Source organism: Leopardus geoffroyi, chromosome B4 (assembly GCF_018350155.1).
Source record: "Leopardus geoffroyi isolate Oge1 chromosome B4, O.geoffroyi_Oge1_pat1.0, whole genome shotgun sequence".
In the NCBI taxonomy this organism is placed as follows: domain Eukaryota; kingdom Metazoa; phylum Chordata; class Mammalia; order Carnivora; family Felidae; genus Leopardus; species Leopardus geoffroyi.
In genome coordinates this window covers 51,685,531-51,709,710 of record NC_059341.1, presented here as the reverse complement: position 1 = coordinate 51,709,710, position 24,180 = coordinate 51,685,531, and the positions used below count along the sequence as shown (strand labels likewise).

General features: G+C 35.9%; 1 protein-coding gene across 4 annotated transcripts in view; it reads right to left on the bottom strand.

Annotated features, from left to right (window-relative positions):
* Positions 1 to 24,180, bottom strand: part of PIK3C2G (phosphatidylinositol-4-phosphate 3-kinase catalytic subunit type 2 gamma) — a 355,657-nt gene that overhangs the window by 80,845 nt on the left and 250,632 nt on the right. For all 4 annotated transcript variants that reach the window (XM_045463665.1, XM_045463664.1, XM_045463668.1 and 1 more), the window contains 2 exons: positions 14,491 to 14,647; positions 6,698 to 6,807 (listed from right to left, as the gene is read on the bottom strand). In XM_045463665.1, the coding sequence (XP_045319621.1) occupies positions 6,698 to 6,807; positions 14,491 to 14,647 (267 nt within the window). The remainder of the gene's footprint in view (positions 1 to 6,697; positions 6,808 to 14,490; positions 14,648 to 24,180) is intronic.

The window sequence follows — 24,180 nt, the reverse complement described above, 5'->3', positions numbered from 1 at the left end:
TATCATGACTTGATATTTAGGCAAATTGGGCAAATTCTCAGCGTAGCTCGTATAATTCAAAAACAGAGACTCTCCTATTGCAGAAATTTAGAACAGCAGCCAAGCTATGGAACATTGTAATGAGTGTGACTAGGTCATGCAACTTAGGAAATACAGTATTGTAAAAGGTATTATACCTTCAGTTAAAAAGTGGCTTATAAAGTCAATTTAGTTCAGATTTGTTTTTACAATTATTATTTTTTTTTAATGAGAGACTTTCACAATGAAAAAGAAACTTCCATCTGTTTTAATTTGCATATCTCTTTGAAATCTGCTTTCCTAATTTAATGAAAGTTGGACATCATGATTGGTAATTCCTCTAGGTTCTGGGTTTTTGTTTTTTGTTTTTTGTCTTTTTTTTGTTTTTCTTGTGAGCATTTATCTCTATGGGTATCAATGGTTACTAAGGCAAAAGAAAACTTTGATCCATATTTGTGGAATTACAACAATCCAAGAGATAACAATTTGCAAAGTACTAGAAAAGCATCAAGAAAGTCTAAGGACAAAAGAATCCAAGAATCATCCCTCTCCCGTATTTTCTTTAATGTCAAAGAGAAACTAGACAGAAGGCCATTTAACTGTTTTGAGGCATTGAGCACAAAGAGTCTCATTTCACTCTGTAGCCATGAAAAATAACTAAGGAAGAATGAGGGAAACACTGGAAGTTTCTGGCATTATGTCTGCACACTCAGGAGGCTCACAGACCCTGGCTCCTTTGTCTATGTGGAATCCAGGAGCACTTTTTCTGGATGTCATCAACATTTCCAGTGGCTTCATGGTTGTACTGGTTGGGACAGTCATTGTGCCTGCTCTGCCCAATGGCTCCTCATAACTAAGATTGCTCTCTCTAAAGCTCAAAGTTCAGAGAAGAAACTCTAGGCTGTTCTTTGGCAAGGAATGGCCCATGATAGGTGTAAGGATAGGCAACAGAATCCACGATGGCTTTGTGTGAAGGATTCTGTCCAGTGGGGACAAAGGCAACTATTTAAGTCAATTAGATTGTCTCTCTCTGGAATTTCCACTAGACAATACTGGCCAATGGGCAAAGAGGTAAAATATAGGCAGAGTAAGCAGAGTAGAAGTCCTTTGTTTCCTCTAGAAATCAGGTCCTTTTGGTTTCTGGGACTTGTTAGGTTACGATTTGAGTCCATTTATACCCTTTTCTCCAAGGATATCAGATAGAATCTCTGGCTCTTGCTACCAAAATACCTCATGAAAACAAAATTTAAGTTTGGAGTTTTGTGCTTTGCTTCTAGCTGCCTTCAGTTTTAGCCAAAGAGCCAGAGATCTTATGCTCACTAAACCAAAGAATCTGTGTGGCAGGCCAAATAGAATATCTGGAAATACATGGAAAATTTTCTCTCACATGTTTGGAGGAGAAAATGGATGAAGTGAAAAGCATGATCTGTATGTGGGAGGGGAGGTAGGCAGGGAAATTTATGCTTAATGATCCCAGTCCAGTCTGTGAAATAGGTTATCTGTTTCTAAGGACAGCTAACCCGAGGTTTGAAAGTGATTGAAATTTCTAAAGTAACCCATTCAGACAGCATTTTAATGGATCGTTGCCTTTGTTGCCTAGCAGTGGGCTCTGCAGAGGTATTACATGTGAGTATCCATTTGCAGGAATTGAGTCACGAGACTTTCTTGATTCTATTCAACAGCACTCAGCTGTAAGGCGAGTCGAAAAAAGTAAGGGAAGCAGAGAGAGGAGTTGGCAATGCTGTGAAAAACCTTTGTGGTCAGTAAAAGAATTTTATTCTCATTTTTCTCTAAATGCCATTAATTGTAATACAATTTTTAATGCCACGCTGAGTACAGCATCTTCTGAAACACTTATGATCACCTCTTAAGCCTGAGTGCAAATACCCAAGAATGAGGTAGGATCCTATATTGTTCATAAATAAAGCATTCTCTCAGAGAGGGAGGAAAAGCCATTTCTTTCAAGTCTCAAACAATATCAAGAGGGCAGCCTCTTACTGCTACTGTAGTCAGGACTGGGCACTTAAGGTAGCCACACATGCTGTGTCTCAGATGGCTTAGTCCTCATTCATGACCCACATCTGTGGGCTTGGTGGTGGTGGTGGTGGATGGTGGATTTTCTTATTTTTATTTCTATCTTAGTAGTAATATTGGAATAAGCAGTAGTATAAAACACTTTTAGCCTGTCAGAACACAGAGAACACAGACTTTAAATATACAGGGGCTCTCAAAAGTATATTAGAATTAATGTCACCCATTGAAGCACCAAGACTAATGCTGGATCCATTACATAATGGATATGTAATATCCATTACATAACTTTCCTTTTTTGGTAAAATATGTGCACTGGCGTCTCTATTCAAGTATCTCCTTCAGTTTTGTAACCCATGTGATGTCAGAGAACACAGTTTAAGATAACAATATTATTTACACAGAAAAGTAAACAAGTGCACATAATTTTTCACGTTTATTTTAATCATGTGGATCAAGTCATTCAAAATTCCACTATTGTTTTTAATTAATCAGGCTACTTTTATAAATTCATTCTATATATTGCTTGAGTATTAACAAAAGAAATATCCTATAATTAGATTAAAAAATTTTAATATATAAATAATAGAGAGATCTTAAGTAACTTTTTCAAATGGTTAAGAATCCTAGTCACAATTAATTGAGGTTTCTTAAATCTCCATAACAGGGTCTTCACAGTGCTGTGTGATAGGAAAGATCATCAGCACACGATCCACATTTGCTTACCAAAGAACTTAAGAGAACATGTGGAAAGGCAAACTCAAAACACATTAAATCATATCTAAAAATAAAGGTATGTAGTTGAGATTATAGGATAAAATATATCACTAAAGGGAGACATGAGTCTCATGGGAGATTTCTCTGAGCAGAAAAGGGGAAAGACAGAGAGGTTCAAGGCATCTGGTAATGAGCCAAATCAGAGAAAGGAAAGAGGTTGAGTACCTTGGAGTCAAATTACCCCATGGTGGTCTCCTGGGGCAGCAAACATAGCAGATCCTAAACCAAACATCCAGGGGACACCTGGTGATGGCACAGAGATGATAGTACTGGGAAGGAACATCTGTCCTCCATCAAGGCTTGGGATAGTCAAGATGTGAGACAAAAGATCTGCTTTGTTCAAACTGTAGCCAAAGTGGGCTCTAAGGAACCTTGAGAAAACTATGGTCTGAATTATGAAGCGACATACCCCAAGAGCCTGCATATGAGAGGGGTGGTTTTGAGCCCACAGGATAGAGTGTAAGACCTCACACTCTGTAGCATAACCCCCTGGATACACATTGTGGTTACGTCTACAGCTGGCTATATCCTTTGGTAAATTGTTTAACTTCTCTGGGGTCTGAGTATCCTAATCTAAAAATTTAGATTAAAATTATATTATCTTACAGACTTTTTTAAAATCACTTTACTGAGGTATGATTGACATGCAAAAAGCTGTGTATATTTAATATATACAACTTGATGAGTTTGGAGATGACTACACATTTGTGAAACTATTAGGATAACCTATACCATAAACATACCCATTACCTCCAAAAGTTTCCTCCCATGCTCTTTATTTATAATTGCTATTATCAGTATTACTAATCATTTTTCTTACAGACTTGTTATGATGATGAAACAACTTACTCTATGAAAAGCACTAGAACAGGGCCTGACACACAAGAAATACCACCCTAAATGTTAGCCATTATTATATAACTTTTATAGACTTAATGTTTGATGTTTACATTGCATTTCCTGTTAAACTTTAAAATATATCTTAAGGGGAATGAGGCATGTTTCACATTCAGATATGTTTGAAAGTGGAAAAGTGGGACTATGTCCCCTGTTTTACTTGGGAGAAACTGGTATAACCAATAAGTGTATTAAGGTGATATACTAGACATCATGTAATTCAGTAATAAATTAAGGACAGCATGAAATAGCACATATTCTGTAGGATTATAGAACAAGACTAGTCATGATGGGAATAATCTGAGGTTTCATGGACAAGAACCTAGTTGTCCAGCATCTTAAGGGATACGTAGAGTTGAAAGTTAGATCATACTCCCCCCCATTCCAGTAATTTTTTTGATTCTTTGGAAGCGTTTCTGATGTATTAAATAGACAAAGGAGGAATGAATGTATATGAGAAATTTATCTACCCAGAAGAGGATTCCTTTGGGAATAATAGAGGTGGAGTGGATAAACCTTGATAAAGACAATCAGATTATAAGGTTGTCAAAAGTAAGAGGTACGAAATGGCAAGTCAAAAACAATTATTGAACAGAGAAATGATGTGCCCTTATTTAGATGACCAAATGCCTTTTAAGTCTGCAATGGAGAACAAGTTGTTTACCATAAAATTGTAGAAAGAAGTTTAATTAACAGAACATACTATATAACATCTAAAAGTGAGAAAATTAGCCTGGCAGAAATATGCAGGCAGGATAATGAGGTCTAGCTCACTGCCAGGAGATTAGTGGCTTTAGATCTACTTCCCATATTAGTTCACAACCTCTTGACTAGGAAGAGGACATAAGTAAATGTAGGCAGGCTCATTCATGTCGAAGATTCTGCTCTTTATAGATCTGGGTGTATCAGTTAAAGTCAGAAAATGTGGAGGGATGGAACTCTGGCAGACAAAGCCTATCGACATTTTCCCTGTGGCCAGGACCTGAAAGAGCTTGTCTTCATCCAATATATAGTTTCTTTCCTTTGCTCTAGGTAGTAGTAGGGACTATTTGTAAACTGTCTAAGCAATGACACATCAAACACGGGCTTTAGCTGAATCACGTGTTTCCAACCTTCATCTTTTCTGGACCTCTCTCTGCAACTCTATCTCCCAACCAGGTCCCACTGACACATCAATCATTGTGCCTGTAGTGCAGCAGCCCACTTCAAAGAAAGGCATCCCACTCAGATCATAATTGGATAGCCTGAGGGGGCTATTTTTGGTACCATGTGCACTCACCTACTTAGGACGGAGGTAACTAGACCAGGGGTGAGCAGCTGGAGTATAAAGCTGCTTCCTGCTGATGGGATCCCAGAGCTGTGTTGAACTCTGAAGGACCTTCCAGGCTCTGTGACAGAAGATCTTCTGCTCTTCCCGAGGCCGGTTGTTTGCCTTTCCCTAGGATTTTTCACACAAATCCCCCATCCCCAATAGCTGAGGCAACTTGAGAGTCTCTTATCCTTAAAATCAAGGATCTGAAACACTTATGCAAATCTTTAAGCTAGTGTCTTTGGCCACAGACAATTGTCAACTAATATTTATAGTTTTTTAAGTAGACATAAACAGATGCTTCTTTCAGAGATAACCTTTACTACCAGAGGGCATTTTTCAAGACTCAAAAAACCTACCAGACTCCACTAAAGAATCTCTTATGGTAGAATGTCAGAAACAAAGGAGGTAGCAGAAATGTATATTTTTGGCAAGGGCTCTGCCTGGTGTTCCTTAATGGTATCATATAGTTTTCTATATTAAATGTTGAAAAACCCTAGACCAGGGGATTGAAGTCCTAGCTATGGGCCCTAATCCTAGCTATATTTCTTACTATTTTTTTTATTGTAGGCAAGACCTTTAATTCTTTGAATTTCAGTTTACTTATTTGCATATTTATCGTCAGAATAAATGAAGTACGAGGTCTCTTCCAGCTCTAGCATTCTATAATTCTACCATATTGCTTCTATTCAACCACAAGAGGAGCCTATCTAGTAAAGTTCACAAAAGACAGATTCTTTGCAAAAGTGAAATTCTTTATGTAGGATGGCCCAATCAACTCTCATTGTTCCCTTGTAATAGAGAGAGTCCTCACTATACATTCTGGAAGGGGAAGAGTAAAAGTAATAATTGGCTGGGAAAGATTTTATTTTAAATACTGTTTTCCTCAAAAAGACAAAGCATACATCCATTAAAAAGAGTATAATCTGTGTTTACAAATTTCTGAAGTATTTGAACAATTAAAAAGTAGACTCAAGATTCAATATTAAGGAGTTATAGGAAAAAGTGTATTTCTCTACTTAAACTCTTTACTATGATAATAATTATGCTCACATTTATTGACACCTAGAATTTGCTAGCAATTATGCTATCCATTCAAAAATTGAAGTTCAGAGGAATCTTCTATTATAAAATGCACCACCCTTTTGACAATGATTTTGAGTGTAATTAATATTCACTATATTCTGGACAGGCTCTTTCTTTGATGTATATTAGTGTTTTCTCAGACTTGCTTTAAAAAAACATAGATTTAAAATAGAAGATAGTTACCAAATACTCCAATATTTGTATTGTCTTAGAGTTGAAAGTAGTGAGTCCATATCTCATCATAAATCTCTTTTTCCAAATTGTTTTCCTGGACATAGTTCAAGTAGAGCAACCAATCTATTTATGTCAGTCCTTGCTCTTTTTAGTGACCTCTTATTGAGCAATGTAATAGATGAAGAGGCTGGTTAGCAAACAATAGCATGGTACAGAAACACTGACTAAGGCCCTCTCCTCGACATTCACATTGCTCCCTTTCTATCCCTTGGGAAAGAAGACACAAGCTGGTTATAGAAATGACAGCTTTATAGCACTGACTGTTCACCCTGAAATCACCTCAAATGTGAAACGTATTTGTACACATGAATAAATGCATACTCATACATTCACAGCTTATCTTACTTGGTAAAATGACTTGTTGCTTCTAGGTCTGTGTCTTGTGGACGAAGATTATTATACACATATTTCAGGTCTTGAATTCCACTCAGCTCAGGCAATCCTGCATGTAGCATCTTAGCAGGTAAACAAAACAAAAGCAAACAAACAAACAAAACCTCAGAATAAATGTAAATCAGATCTTAGTTAAATTTGGTTAAGTTTACTTGGTTAATTCGACAAATGCATATACACTTAAACTTATACAGCAAAGCCTTTCAGTTTATAATCATGAATGGATAGCAGTTCATGATTTTTTAACTTCCTGTATTTACTAATAGAAGCAACAAAACAACAATAAGAAGAAGAACCAATAAAATTGTCAAAGTGCTTGCAGATTAATAATTTAATTTTATTGGGGCGCTTGAGTGGTTCAGTCAGTTAAGCATCAGACTTTGGCTCAGGTCATGATCTCATGGTCCACAAGTTTGAGCCCCATGACAGCTTCTGTGCTACAGCTCAGAGCCTGGAGCCTGCTTCAGATTCTGTGTCTCCCTCTTTTTCTGCCTCTCCCCTGCTAGTACCCTGTCTCTCTCTCTCTCTCTCAAAAACAAATGAAACTTTAAAATAATAATAATAATTTAATTTTATCTTCATCATAAACCAGTGAAATAAACATGATAGTATTATTATCCCTATCTTGTCTTCTTGTAGAAGAAGCATAGTCAGCATTGGATGGTAGAATGATAAGGGTTCTAGTATCAGAATTTCTGGACCCACTATTAAAAATCTCAATGATCATGAAAGTCTCTTAACCTCTTTGAATCTCCATCTTCTCATTTTGAAAGTGGAGATAAGCATACTCAACATGTTCCGGGGGCAATCAAATGGCTAATGAATAAGAAAGAGCTTTATACGTTATAAATTATTACACAAAAATTATATCGCAATACCCATTTTATTTTTTTTTTAATTTTTTTTTTCAACGTTTATTTATTTTTGGGACAGAGAGAGACAGAGCATGAACGGGGGAGGGGCAGAGAGAGAGGGAGACACAGAATCGGAAACAGGCTCCAGGCTCTGAGCCATCAGCCCAGAGCCTGACGCGGGGCTCGAACTCACGGACCGCGAGATCGTGACCTGGCTGAAGTCGGACGCTTAACCGACTGCGCCACCCAGGCGCCCCTATCGCAATACCCATTTTAAAGAAGAAAAATTTAATCCCAAAAAAAGCATAAGTGAAGTGTCCAGATCAAATGGTGTGTAAGCACAGAGTATAAAACTCATCCCTCTGGCTCTTAATCTTATGTTCTTTCATGACTCTATGACTCATACTCTAAGAACACAATTTTCCCTATTTCAGTGGTGATTACATTTATTAAAGATTATTGAAGCAATGCAGTAATTAAAGATAAAATTGTACAAAAGCTCAGATATTTTTCTGGCAGCCTTTGGAAAAGTACTGTGTTTATATTATACTGTAGACTGAAGAGATAATATTCTTTTAGTTATAGGCAAAAAGAAAGAAAAATTTTTTTGAGAAAAAGTAGATCTTTCTGAAATAAATTTAAACTTTGAAAAAGAAGAAGGAGGAAGAGCAGGAGGTGGAGAAGGAGGAGAATGTCAACAGTACCTCTATGACTAAGATAAATTATTTCCTGCTCTGGAATAGAGGCACTCTTACAGTAGTGGGAAGTTAAGAACAATGCTGCTAATTCTAAAAATGTAAAGGAAACAGTGAGAATATGGTTATGAAGGATGGGTAAATTTATGATTGACTTGATGAAGTTCAAGTGAGAAAAAAATGGATTTGAAACTGTTCTTTCCTACTGTCCCCACCCAGGCAGAGGGAACAGCATGTATAGATGTACCAAGGAGCGCAAGATGTCTTTCATTATTTCACAAAAAGAACTCCAGGAAAGCATCTGGAACATAAGATATCCTGTGGGTAGGTGACAAGAGATGGGCCTGAAAAGGTAAGTAGGGTAGGAACTTTTAGCTATATAAAAGTTTTGTACTTTATCCTAGAGGCAAAAGGAAGCTCTTTTAGTGTTTTTAAATGGGCACTAAATAATTGAATTGTGTTTTTAAAAGATCATTGTGGTTATTTGTGGAAAATGGATTAAAGTGAGGCCAAATAAGAGACTGGACTAGGAGAATGTTTATGAATAAAGAATAAAGTTATTGGATTTTAAATATATTTAGGAAGTAGAGTTGAGAAAACTGGGTGATTAATTGGATAAATTTGAAGGGCTGGGTGGGATCTAAAGTATATAGCTGTAAATATAGATTTGGGAATCATTAACATATAGATAGTAATTGAAACCTCGAAACAGATCAGGTAGTCCTGGAAAGTTGTTAACTGCTTCTCCTTATGGATGATCTAAACTCATAATATCTAAATTTGAGCAAATTCTCTTCTTCCATAAACTCTTCCTCCTTTTTCCTCTCCATCTCTAGTGCAACCATTGTCCAACTAAAAAGAAATTCATATCTTCTTTGATTCCCTCTTCTAACTGATTCCCAATGTCAGTAACATAATTCTATAAAAACCACCTCAGGGGTGCCTGGGTGGCGCAGTCGGTTAAGCGTCCGACTTCAGCCAGGTCACGATCTCGCGGTCTGTGAGTTCGAGCCCCGCGTCAGGCTCTGGGCTGATGGCTCAGAGCCTGGAGCCTGTTTCCGATTCTGTGTCTCCCTCTCTCTCTGCCCCTCCCCCGTTCATGCTCTGTCTCTCTCTGTCCCAAAAATAAATAAACGTTGAAAAAAAAAAAAAAAAAAAAACACCTCAATGGTCTCTTGTATTCATTCTCCTTTCCATTGCAATTATTGTCTTAGTTCAGCTCCTCATTTTCATTTGCTTAGATAACTTTTCCTACTTCTCCAATCCCTCTGTCTCTAATTACATAGCTTCTGAGTTGTCAGTTCAAAATCAAAGCTAGATGATGGTACTGTCTTCATCAAAAGCAAAGAAACTTCCAGGTTCTCAGGTGTCTGTATATCAAAGTCCAAAATCCTCATTCTGATCATAAATGTCTTTTGTAATCTAACTGTGATCTGTCACTTCATCTATTGTCTATATAGGTCTCCCTGTGTACCACAGACTAAGTACATTTGATTACCTCTATTTCCAATGCATGTCACGCCCATGTTCTTTGAGCTTCCACACATACTTATAGTTTTCTCTCAGCCGGGATTCCCTTCCTATCCCTCCTTACCTATTGAAATTCTTTTTGAAAGCTTAAATATATTTTTCAGCTTGAAACACCAGATTGTCTTGATAAGATTTAATTACTGCTTTTTTTGTACAGCAATTTATATCTTGGTCGCACCTCTTTTAAGTGCTTATTGCTGCCTTACTTTCACTATGTTTGGTTCACATATATGTTTGTCATATTTGATTTTAAGATCTTTGAGGACAGGAACTGAGTTTTTATTTGATATTAATTTGTTTATATCACCAAACATGGTACCTTGCAAATGGAACTTAATGAATGTCTGTGAAATAATGCATGCATGCAGGAATGTGTGAATGAATGAATGAATGAATGAATGAATAAATGAAAAAAAATGCCCAAGTTCAACCCCAACTACTAAACTTAGAATCAACCATAGAGAGGTATATTCTCAGGAGCAACTAAAGTGTAGAGTAGGCTTTATCTTTTCAGTTCTGTAATTAGAGTTCTGGACACATTTGTGTACTTATTGAGACAGTTTCCCCTTTATTAGACTTATGATTCTCTACTTGCTAACAGCTTTCTTCCCTAGATCTGAATTGCTTTCTGGGTTCTCTAGATACTCAGAATTCACACCTGCTTGCTTGGAACTCTGTCAAACATTTTCTTGGGAAGTACACCCTACACTTAATCCTTCTTCTCCACCCCCCACCCTGGCCCCCTCATTATGCACCAACATCCAAGTGCAGATGGCTTCAAAGTAGATGAACTCAGCTTTCTCCTTGATATGTGGCTAATTAAAGGTAACAAGAGCAAATTTTGCCCTTGTTGATGTGCTCTGTTCCCCAGAGAGGCGGCTTTGAGTATTGTGACTCTGCCACTGGAGTAAGGATGACCTCATACCCGGGTCCACTTAGCCATGTCTGTTCTCTGACGCACAGAGATGCGGTTCAAGTACCTCTTAGCCTAGATTATATGGGCAATAACTTTATTTTTTTTATTTATTTTAAAAAAAATTTTTTTTAACGTTTATTTATTTTTGAGACAGAGAGAGACACAGCATGAATGGGGGAGGGGCAGAGAGAGAGGGAGACACAGAATCAGAAGCAGGCTCCAGGCTCTGAGCCATCAGCCCAGAGCCCGACGCGGGGCTCGAACACGCAGACCGTGAGATCGTGACCTGAACCGAAGTCGGACGCTCAACCGACTGAGCCACCCAGGCGCCCCTGGGCAATAACTTTAATTGGGGCAATAGGAAAGGGAAAGGGTGGCTAGGCTAGTATAGGTAATGAGCAGATACAGGTGATAAACAGATAAATTCCTTTTTAAAGGACAGAAACACTTTTAAATTTTCTACTTTTATTCTCCAAGTCCAAATCTATTTTGATAGTTATGCTTAGGGAAGCAGACACTCTTTGCCACCTCATAGAGCAGTTAGAAAGATTTCTTCTGGGAAATATCTGGTATAATAATGGGTGTGATAAACACTTTAAACTGGGTGAATGGTCCCTATGTTCTTTGGGAGCCTTCCATAATAGCTGATATTGATTTTTTTAATGAGAGAAAAGCTGATGAAATACAGGCTTTTATGTTAGTGACTTCAGCCAGCAACACTCTTGGGTCTCCTACAGATGTTTTGCTTTTAAGCAAGATGGGAATTTCATGGATTATTTTTTTCCCTGATTTTCCCAGGAGCAAATAAAAAGGACTGTGGATATCTGGAAACATGCTGCTCTCAACAAGGGATGAGCCATTAACTCCATAGTAGACTTACCAGACACTTGTGGCTCATAATCCTGGATACTGACCATTCACAGAAGATAGAATTTATGACCCATGTCAATTATTTCTCAAGTTGTAACTGGGTCATGGAGCAGTAGATATAGTTCTTTTAAAAGAAGTTAATACAACAAGAGTCAGTTTGAGAGAGAATTGAGGGAAATATTGAGTACCCACATGGGCAGAAAGTACTCTTTCATGAATTTAAATTTGTTTTTATTTTATAGGAAGCTATGCCAGAGAAAGTGTGGTCCTGAAACCTTACTGATGCTTTGATTATCTACAGAATCCCATAAGAAAGAAACCTCGAAAGCAGAGAATGAAGAGGTAAATGACCAGAAACAGAAGTAATATACTGCTGTTTCATATGTATTCATTAGTCTAATTGGTCCACATTGCTTCTGTCTGTTTTAATTTCTGTGAGAGTTTAAATCTAAGATTATTTGCTTAATCTGAATTAGGGCTCTGTACTGCCAAAATTTCCTTCTTAGCCTAAAAGTCAAGACCTGGAAGATTAAAACATACGAAGATTGTTTGGATATACTTTGTAACAGAAATCTTCAATATTTGATTTTAATACTATTTTATGAAAAATTGCTTCAGTACTTGATTCAAACATCATTTATCTCCTTCTTTTAAATGAAATAACATTACATAAGCTCTTTAATAATTATTTTATATATTATGACACATGTGCTAAAAGTTTTCTTTTCAGGTAGGTAGATAAGTTTATTAAGTAAGAGGAAAAAGTCCACCAATAGCCTTCTCAATTTTTTCAAAAGGCTGTCCTCTCACATTATTTTAGCATGCTTACTTTTGTTATTCAGCATAATTTTAGTGTCACCTGAGAAATAGCATAATCTATATTTTGTGCTTTTCTATTTTGTGTTTATTTTTAAAATGTCTGTTGCTGGTTCAAGTAGTTGTTAGAATATGGTACTTGTGTGCAGTTATTTATAACATTATAGATATGTAGAAATGCTGGACACTTCATTTATTGTATATACAAATTTTATCTTCCTTATCATATTGAAAACCTTAAGGCTGACTGGGTCTTCTATGTAAATGCATCCTCACAGTTTCTGGTATGTAGTAAGTACTCATGACCTCATGAATTCATGATTTGGAGCCAGTTAGAGCCCAAGAGAATATTAGAATGATATGACCTGGATTTTTACATGTAAATGGAGTCGAGGTCACAGAGTTAGTCCTTGTAGAGTTTCCTCTGTGGTATGAACACAGATTATTAACCATTAGCCATCTCATAATTGCAATATGGCCTAATAGAATTGGGAGTTAGAATGCAAATCTACCAATATGAATCACTGGCTATTATTGAAATAGCCAACTTGAAAATTCTAGACATGGGCAAAATTTATATATCTAGTTTACACAAAGAAACCAAAGTGTCCTTATGCATGAAAGACTATATGTTTATAATACTTTTTTAAATATCGATTTTTTAAGACAGAGTAAGGTACATATGTTGAAAGTTACAACAAGGATCCAATCAAGTCTTCATTGCAACAAGGTCAACATTTATTCAATACTACCCAATAGAACTTTTCTGCAATAATGGAAACGTTTTATATCTGTGTTGTCCCATATGGTATCACTAAGCCACATGTGGCTATTGAGCACTTGACATGTGGCTAGTGAGATTGAGGAGATGAATTTTAAAGTTTAGTCAATACTAATTAATTTAAATTTAAATAACCACATATGAGTAGGGATATTATATTGGACAGTACTCTTTTGGATTAATAAAGATCTAGCATAATAAATTAATTGAACTCTACTATATGACAGGTACTATGCTGAGTGCTTTATATTAATAATCTAATGAGGTTATTATGAAATATAAATCAATTAGTACACATAAAGCACTTAGTATAATGGTCATGGATAACATTCACTATTAGGTCATTTATTCATCAATCCTGCAAGGTAGACTCTATTATCTTCATTTAATATATGAGGAAACATAATCTTATTGGAGTTAAGTAACAGCACCTAGTAGAATTATTGTCATCTGAAGGTTGTAAATCAGCTATTTGGGATTATTGTATTGACTCCAAGCACCATATTGATTTACCAAAGGTGTGTTTCTCTCCTACATTTTGCTGTAGTTACTAGTATATATGGGTGTGCCCAAAGGAATCACCTCCTCCTTCTCCAAGAAATAGTTCTGTCAGATTCCTTTTCTCTCTCCCTGTATATATAGTGTCCATCTCTTTAACATTGGACTGTGAAATGAAATTTTACACTTAAGTCACTTAATTTTACACTTAAATTTTACACTTAAGTCAACAGAGAGCATACAGGAGCATGACTCAGTAGACCCAATGTACACCACTAAATGTACTATTCTGTGGTTGAGTTGCTAGCAAGTTGTCTTATATTCTTGACCCCTAATTTCTTAATCTGAAAAATAGGCAGATGATCAAAGGCAGAGATTGGGAGGGAAGCCAGGAAAAATCCTTGCTTGGTCTACATCATTGGTTTGTTATAATGTGTAAATGAGATAGTACTTTTTAAAGTACTTTTGAAAAATCCTAAAGCATAATAACAACTGATATAATACTCTAAACTACTGTCCTTAATCTTTAATCAAAATATACTGAGATAACCCATGAATACATCAATATTATTGTGAATAGAAATGTTTGAGACAATAACTGTGAATTAATGTAATGAATTATTAAGAAATGTGTTTATAAGCTGTACAGTGGTACTTTTAGTTTGCTCATTCCTTTCTCGTTTGAATAGCTCTTTGGGGAAATCCAAGCCATTAGCAAAAATAGACTACTGGAAGAGAGACATATATGAAGCTTATTATTTTTGTTGTTTCCTCAAGGGACTTACCATTTCTAGCAGGTTCAAGAGCAGTCGACTGTGCCTTCTGACAATATTATAAGCTCGACAGCAAAGCTCCACAAAATCTTGGAAATGCTGTGGGTTTTTCCCACCTTCTGTAATAAAGTACTCCATCTCTGAAGTAAAAATAAAAGGTGCTCGGTCCCTACAAACAAAAACGGATAGCAACCATAAGCAGGAAGAGAAGTGGTGTGTAGAGTTCAATTAGGCATTTACAACAACTTATTTTCATTTGATTTTTTTTTTTTTGTATTTTCTATCTACTCTAAGGAATGGGACTATCTCCTTTATGGAGTAGCTGAAGAAACTTGCTAATTATGGGCTTTGAATAGCCTCGCTGGGCTGCAACAGAGAAGGAAGAACATCAATCTATATATCAAATATTTAATTCCAAGTTATATTTGATGGAAATATTATCCATTAAAAATTATTGTAAGGCCAATTAATAATGAAAGTGATTTTACAGAAAATATATTCCTAAATTAAAAATAAATAAGACAGATCAGGTATTTGACTTCATGGTTTTGTTATTTAAGTTTTCTCTTTTCTTTTCTTCTTTTCTTTTCTTTTTTCTTTTTTTCCTTAGAAGATATTGACTATTTAAGGGAAAAATTTTCAGGTAATGACAAATTCTTCCAGAAGGCAATCTGAGGAAAAAAAATGTTACCAATTCACTGTTGTATGCTTAATAAGGGAAAAAAAGAGTCAGCTGTATTTTATTTCACACTAGGTCAAATAAAAATACGGATCAGAAAGGAGGAAATATGTGCAAACCATGTTGATATGTATATAATATCACCCCCTGTAGTTCTCAAGGTTGAAAAACAGGAAAACAGAAGACCAGAAAGATGATCCTGTTTTCTCTATTTTTGCCATTTTTCTCATTTTATTTGAGACATAAAGAGACCTAAGATGAAATATTAGCATATCTAAGAGATTAGCAAAGAAAGGATTGGAAACACTTTTCTGTGATGTGAAGAACAACGATGAGACAAAGAATTTTGATACTGATTTGGCCTACGGTCCTCTAGAAACATTTGAGATAGGAGTACAGTTTTGATTAAAACATTGTTTTAAAAGTAAAGACATTTTTATTTTATTTATTTAAAAAAACTTTTTTTTAACGTTTATTTATTTTTGAGACAGAGAGAGACAGAGCATGAACGGGGGAGGATCAGAGAGAGTGAGACACAGAATCTGAAACAGGCTCCAGTCTCTGAGCTGTAAGCACAGAGCCCGATGCGGGGCTCGAACTCACGGACCGCGAGATCGTGACCGGCGCCGAAGTTGGCCGCTTAACCGACTGAGCCACCCAGGCGCCCCAGTAAAGACATTTTTAAATAAATTCAAATAAAACATATTTTAAGATTTCAGCCTGGCAACCTAGATATAATTAAGGTTAGTCTAAGCAAAACTGAAAAAAATCAAGGACTATTGAGAAAGCTTCTTTTTTTAAAAATAAAGAATGATTATGTTCTTTATTGTTGCTATGCTTAGCATTTGAATAAATATGTAACAGAGTGGAAAATTTTGCTAATCTGATTTAGGCCTCTCAGAAGTGTGGCTATTTAAATCAGAAAGCTATAACCTAGGCATTTTGTAGGTGACGTGGAGAAGCAGAATCTAATCATAGGCAAAGTATTTTAAAGAAAATAATCTACCTCTATTTGGTTGTGGTTATTTTATTTTATTTATCTTATTTTATTTTATTTTATTTTGTTATTTATTTTATTTTATTATTTATTTATTTATTTATTTATTTATTTATTTATGATCCATACTACCACTGAATATCTGACTGAGAGGCTGGTGTAACAATATCTCTACTTAACTTTATATTCATTCATTCATTCATTAATTCATTCAACAAAATTTATCAAGCACCTAGATACTGAGGAATGTGTCTTAAGAATCAAGTCCAAATTTAAAAATTTCTGCTTAAAATCCTTTTATTTTTGGCTGTCATTGACTTATCCAATGTATATGCTATAAGTATACTTTACAGCTCTTTATTTTAGTCAAGCTGGAAGCAGAGCTATTGAAAACAGGAGTTATACCATGGGTCTAATCCTGGACCTGTTATATCTCAATTTCCTCATCTCTGAGATGCGTAGATAATACTGATCCCTTAGAATTACTGTGAAGATTAACTGAAAATGTGTACACACTGCCTGATACACAGAGAGTTCTACATGCTTATGAATTGCTATGGTTAGAGGCTCTATGCAGAGGAAACAGATTGCAGGTTTTCAATCATATTCTAGCATTTACTAGTTCTGTGGCCCTGAGCAGGTTTTTTGTCCTTTCCATGCCTTAGTTTCCTCCTCTGTAAAACAGAGACAAGGGCACTTGACTCCTGAGACTTTTGAGAGGATTAAATGGGTTACAGCATGTAAAAGTTTTAGGACACAGTCTGGCACATAGTAAACACTGAAGAAATGTTAAATACTATTGTTAGTCCTCAAACTAATAACAAATGTGTTCTTAGAGCTAAATCTTGTCATAATTAAATCTCTCTTTCTCTTCAAAAATGCCATCAGTTTAGGGCATCTGGGTGGGTCAGTCAGTTGAGCTTCCAAGTCTTGATTTTGGCTCAGGTCATGATACCAGGGTCATTGTATGGAGCCCCACATCAGGCTCCATGATAACTGTAGAGCCTGCTTGAGATTCTTTTCTTCTCTCTCTCTCTCTCTCTCTCTCTCTCTCTCTCTCTGTCTCTCTCTCCTCTGCCCCTCTCCCCCACTCATGCTCTCTCTTTTAAATTAAAAAAAAAATGCTACCAGTAAAATTCCAGGCTTCCTTCAAGGTTTAATTTACTCCCAGATCCTCCATATAACCTTATTGCATAAGCCCTTAAGTGGACCTTTGAATTTGGTAGCACTTTTTATATGTCGCTCACACATGTAGTCATCACTATCGTTAATATTTTAGTAGCATCTTAGCAATATCCCAGACTTCCATAATTGGAAAAAAAAATTTTATATATAAAAATTTTCCAAATTTTTCATACTCTCTATACTATATTTACTATATTGAATGGAACTCTTGAAATAACTTCAAGAGAGTCAATTTTACAACTTCCTGAAATTTTCTTTTCTAATGTGATAGATATGCTTTCTTCTTCCATATGCTTGACCAAATGGATTTCCCTTGGAAAGTTGTTGTAATTATGCTCAAGTTCATGTGATGACACATTTCCTCCTTCCATGGTAACCACCATTACGAGTCAGATGAAGAAACACCATAGCAGAAAATCAAATACACAAAAGAAGCATATCTAGGTTAGAGAAAATATAAACTAATAATAATATTGAAGGACCCAATTTTAGCTGTGTTTAAATATTATCATAATCTAAATTTTCCATGGGCCCCCAAAATAAAATGTTACATTTTTTTCTATATGATTTGCATGAGTCACTGCTGAGCAATTTTTAAAATAATGTAGACTAAAATTTTTTTGTAAATGGAAAGAAGTTGAACATGTGAAACAGAATCCTATCACATCCCTATAAGCTGTAAAAATCGTAGCTGGGATGTGCTTTATCAATTCCCTCAAATGTGAACCTAATCCCAGGTCACAGAATTAATGTATTGGAGCCTATGTCTGAACTTTAAGCGATACTTATAAATTTGAGATATAAATTGGTTATGGCATGAGAGAAGGTTGAAAACTATTTGATCTCCTAGAGTCCATACTGATATTACATTCTGAATCATATACTGAAAATCTGTCACTTGTAGCTGGACAAATTTACCAAGAAATTTCTTGGTTTCTATTTCCCTAATAGTGGTCCTATCTGTTCTTGCTTCTGTACCTTTTACTTGTATTTTTTTCCTGCTTCTGGCCATGTTTCTCTCTCTCTGTGTGTCGCACCTGATGCTCTATTTTTTTTTCCTAATAATTCTTCTCTAATTTACCGATCCCTCACTGGTTTCTCTCTTACTTTGCCTTTTCTTTTAACTTGGCTCTACAGCTAATATATTTCATTCTTTTTAGTCTCTAGTAGTCTTATGATTTTTTCTCCCAAATAATCTGTGATTATCAAGAGGAGAGGCATTATTTTATATTTCCTTTCTATATTCCTAATGTCTCAAACAATATTTTGATGATATTCTGCAATGGATGCAACAGTAAATATACTTAGTTCACACAGTTAAAAACTTGTGATAATTTAACATTTATGTGGGAAGGCTGTATGAACAATCTTATTGGTTACAATTCTGTCATTTTGTTGTCCAAGTTAATCTTTTTATTAACTTATAATCAGTCCTTCTCTGAAAGTATTATTCTGTAAAACTGCAAGCATATTTTATACATTTCCCAATATACGTGAGAAGTGAGTAGTGCTTTACAAATGTATATAGACTTGAGAATTTTGAGGATATTTCTATTATAAACAAATACTAATTATTAAGGAGATAAATTATTTCCCATATCAATGGTTAATAATTTGCTGTTTATAATTACTTATGCACAGACTTCCCCTTTAATCATTCTGTAGATGTGATCTCCTTGTATAAAATCACTAGAATACTAAGATCATCATCATTAAACATTTACATATTTTTATTTTACTGAGGGTACATAAGCTTTTAGGATATGTCTCTCCACTGGGTAACTAGGGAGGCATGCACCCAAACAAAATGTTAGAGTACTATAGTTATTTATCAACAAATTTTTATTGAGCATCTATAATAGATGTGTATAAGGCTTATAGGTGATGTTACATATTTTAAAAATCAATATCCTAAAAGCAATACAAATGTGTTAATAATAATGATAGTGTTTTGAAAAGGTCCCTCCAGCTGTAATATGGAGAAGAATTTGGGAGAGGGAGAGTATATGAGTAGATCACACAAGAGATTTTGCAGAAGATTTTGGTTAGATATGAGTGTAGCTCAGATTAGGTTTGTGGCTTGCAAATACAGAGAAGTGGGAAGACAAAAAAATATTTTGAATCAAAAATCAAGAGGACTTCATATGGTTCAAAATGAGAAGAGTGTTAGGAACAGATTTAAATTTTTGGCTTGTGTATCAGGAAAACTAAAGTGCGACATTCCGAGTGGGTTCAGTTTTGAACAAGCTATGTTTGAGGTGCCTTTGAGATATACAGGAGTAGATGACATTGAGGTATTGTGATACTTATTTCCAGACCATAGAGAAAAGATCTAGGTTGGAGGTAAAATTTTGTGTGTCAGATTTCCACTTCGACTGCATCAGGACCTCAGGACTCAAGAAACAACATGGTGGGGAATTCTCTGGAGGTTTTTTTTTTTTTTTTCCCACATATATTCCAAACATAGACCTCAAGATGCTGGCAATCGTGAAATGCCAGTGGGTGCAGACAAAAAAATTGCCAAGAAAAGCCTGCTCTTTCTAGCCAAGGGCCCAGGAAAGGGATAGCTGAACAAGGCAGAAAATTAAGTTCAGACAGTAACCACGCTACTCCAACCAAATACTGCAGAAAAGAAAAAAAAAATGACTCCACTCCCCAATGACACCAGTGAAGGCTTCAAAGAGAGCCTAAAATTCCATTCTCACCAAGCTGTAATGAGGGACATCAATCATTGTCTCTGTGATATCGAGACCATTGAATAAGAAATTGGTATTGGCGGAAGGGAAGACACATAGATCATTTGAATAGGATACATAACAGAAAGAAACTTACACAAATATGCCCAACTGATTTTTGATGAAGGTTCAAAAGCAATCCAATAGAGAAAAGATACAGGCTTTTGATCCCATGATACTGGAGCAAATGGGCATTCATAAGCAAAAATAGAAATGTAGACCTAAACCTCATTCCTAATATAAAAGTTAACTTTAAATGGATTACAGACTTAAATATAAAATGCAAAACTACAAAACTTTTAGAAAAAGACATAGAAGAAAATCTTTGAGACCTAGTACTATGCAGAGAGGTTTTTAAGAAAATAAAAAGACAATTTATAGACTGGGAGACAATATTTGCAAACCACATAGCCAGCAGTAGACTTGTATCTGTAATCTACACAGAGTTCTCAAAATTTAACTGTAAAAGAAAAACAATACAATTAGAAAATGGGAAAAAGACAGACAATAGAAGATGATATGCAGATAGTAAATTAGCACATGAAGGAAAGTTCAACATCATTAGATATTAGGTGAATGCAAATTAAAACCACAATGAAATATCACTGCATACCTATCAGAATGGCTAAAATAAAAAGTTAATGACAATTAACTTGCCAAATGTTGGCAAGGAAATGGAGAAACTGGATCACCCATACATTGATGGTGGAGATGGAAAATGGTACAGCTACTCTGGAAGACCACTTGGCAGTTTCTTAAACAACAAGAACAACATCATGCAACTACCATACAACCCAGCAATTATACTTTTGAAAATTTGTCTCAGAGAAATGGATATCTATGTTCACACAGAAGCCTGTACACAACTGTGAAGAGCAACTTTACTTGTAATATGCAGAAATTGGACATAATCCAGATGTCCTTCAGTGGGTGAATAATTAAACAAACTGTAGTTTATCCATACTATGGACTATTATTTGTCAATAATAAGAACAAATTATTGATATACAGAACAGCTTGGGTGACTCTCCAGTGAAAAAAGCCAACCCCAAAAGGTTACAGACTGTATGATTACATTTATATAATATTCTTGAAATGACAAAATGATAGAAATGGAGAATAAAATTAATGGAGGGAGACAAGGGTGAGAGGAAAGTGGATATGACCATAAAAGGGCAACAAAGGATACTAGATGTCTTGAAACTCTTTTTCATCTGAACTATATCAATATCAACATCCTGGTTATGATATTGTACTATGATTTTATAAGTTGTTACTATTGGGGAAACTGGCAAAGGGTACATGGGATTTCTTTGTATTATTTCTTACAACTGCACGTGAATCTACAATTATCTCAAAGTAAAATGTTTAATTACAATTTGTATGAGTCATCTGGCTATTGATATTGATTGGTAGGAGCCTTGGGTGTGGCTGATACCGGTTTGGTGGAGACTGTAGAGGGAGAATAGAAAAGAGGAAAAGAATGAGTTTTGTGGAATTCAACATTTAGTGGCATGGTAAAAGAGAACCTCTTGCACTGGATACTGAGAGGGGAAAAAAAACCAGACAGTGAGGATCCATTCCAGAGGGTAAGCTGAAAGTTATTTTGAGGAAGGAGAAGTCAACACCATTGAAATTTGCTGATCAATCAGGTAAAATGAGGAATAAATACTGTTCAATTAAACACTATACAGGTCATTGTGAGTCTTATGTAATAAAGAAGAAAGTCAGTTTGAAGTGGTTATGGAATGAAAGGTATGGAAAAGATGTCAAGAATTTAGACAACTCCTTCAGGAAGTTTGTGATGAGCAAAGTGGCATGGAAACTGGGCATTTGAGGCAAGGTCACTTAAACTTTGAAGAGACAAGGATATTCAAAAGGATTATTTAAGAGGGAGAGGATAAATATGTAAGACAAAATGAATTATTGATAGCATAATGTTTGTTAGAAGGTGGGAGGGAAATGGCTGCAAAGCACAGATGGAGGGATTGGCTTTAGAAGGGAAAAACAAATCTAGTATAACAAGAAGGAAGAAGTTTATGCAACTGAGATGTAATTAGGTTTGTTAGTTTTGAATTGAGTAGAAAAGCAGTCTCTGTTACTGTTTCTATTGTCTCAAAAAAATAGGAGTCTGGCCCTCTATCTAAAGTAGGGAGTAGGGAATAAGGGTTAGGAGAGATCTGAGGTTTATTCTGCAAGAATAAAGTACAAATCAATGTGGAGCAGGAAATAGTTATATGGCTACAGAGTGTTGTTGGATTTCTGGGGTGTGAGGACAGCGTATTTGAAAATGAAGACAACCTGGGAAGGAGGTTGAGCTCCTGAGGTTGACTCAGTAGGTTGAGCATCTGGCTCTTGGTTTCAGCTCAGGCCACGATCTCATGGTTCATGAGTTCAAACCCCTCATCAGTCTCTGTGCTGATGGTATGGAGCCTGATTGGAATTTTCTCTCTCTCTCTCTCTCTCTCTCTCTGTTCCTCTCCCCACTCATGCTCTTTCTCTTTTTCTCTCTCAAAAGAGATAAATAAAAACTTAAAAAAATTATTTTGAAAATGGAGACGTTTGCCCTGTAGTGTTGATGGTTTCTTTTTAATTTTTTTTTTCAACGTTTATTTTTATTTTTGGGACAGAGAAAGACAGAGCATGAACGGGGGAGGGGCAGAGAGAGAGGGAGACACAGAATCGGAAACAGGCTCCAGGCTCTGAGCCATCAGCCCAGAGCCTGACGCGGGGCTCAAATTCACAGACCGCGAGATCGTGACCTGGCTGAAGTCGGACGCTTAACCGACTGCGCCACCCAGGCGCCCCGGTGTTGATGATTTCTTACAGCGCTTGGCTACCGTGGTGTAGCACAGGGAAAGATGAGTGGGTTATGGCACATGTTTATCATCTGCTTTCACACTTTTATTCACAATACTCTACTCTTAAATACAGGCTTTTTGCTCCTTTTTCCCCACTAATTTAAGTCTTACCCTTTCTTCAAAGTCCTGCTCATATTACACTTCCTCTTGAAATCTTCCCAATATCACTAGCCCTCACAATGGAGACTGATCTATTCTGAAATATATTTTTAAGGAAATGGACCACGCATCCTAATTGTAACGGATGCTTTCTGAAATAGCTGAAGTGTTATATCCTTAAAATGAGTGGCCATTTATTGTTTTATTTCTTAAATGTGTACGTACTTTAAAAAGAATGATGTTTGATTTTAAAGTATTAAACACATAAGCTATTTAAGGACACAGTAATTCACAGGAGCAACTTCCTCAAATGTGAATTATATACTCTAGATACTACCACTGGGCTTCATCCCAGCTGTTCAGGGTGGTCTTTGGCCATCCTAAATTCCATAAAACAGTCCCTGGTGGGCTCTGAAATTAGAGTCACATTCCATAAACTTTAGACTTCTCTTAGCTATTCCTATTAGATAGTTTTTTTAAATGTAAGAGAAAAAAAATTTTAAATGTAAGAAAAAGAAAAGAGAATGAACAACTGTGCCTGCCTTTTTACCCATAAGAGAGCACATTGCCCATAGATGGGAGAGTGGTGCTGCTACTTTAACACTTGGTCTTAGTTTGCGAGTGACACTCACAGTGCATTCATCTTGCAGTATATTTGATTGAAATTGTTAAAGATATGGATTTAATATATATCATGGTCATAAATGCACGATAACTCTGTCGTCTGTTACTAACTAAAGAAGCAGCCACCTGTCCCAATGCTGGACAGAAAACAGAGCATGCTGGGATTATTGCGAAATGGGATTATCAGTTGCCTACGTGGCATTTTTCCAAGGCTCCTACCACCTACTGTCTATGATTTTGGACAAGGTATAACAACTAAGACTTCTCTCTGTCTTAGTTCTTGACTTGTAAATTAGAGAAAATAACAGCAACTACTTCAGAGTTCCTGTGAGGATTAATTAGCTAATGCATGCCAAGTATTTATGAGGCTTTCAAGAGTAATTTTGACTATTTCCTTTAGAATCTGATTCCCCATACCAGATGATGCAGCATCACACTAAGGGTGCTTACTTTATGCCACTTCCAGTGATGATCCACAGCAATTTGAGAAGACGTATCTGTTTCAGTATTGGTAATATTGGA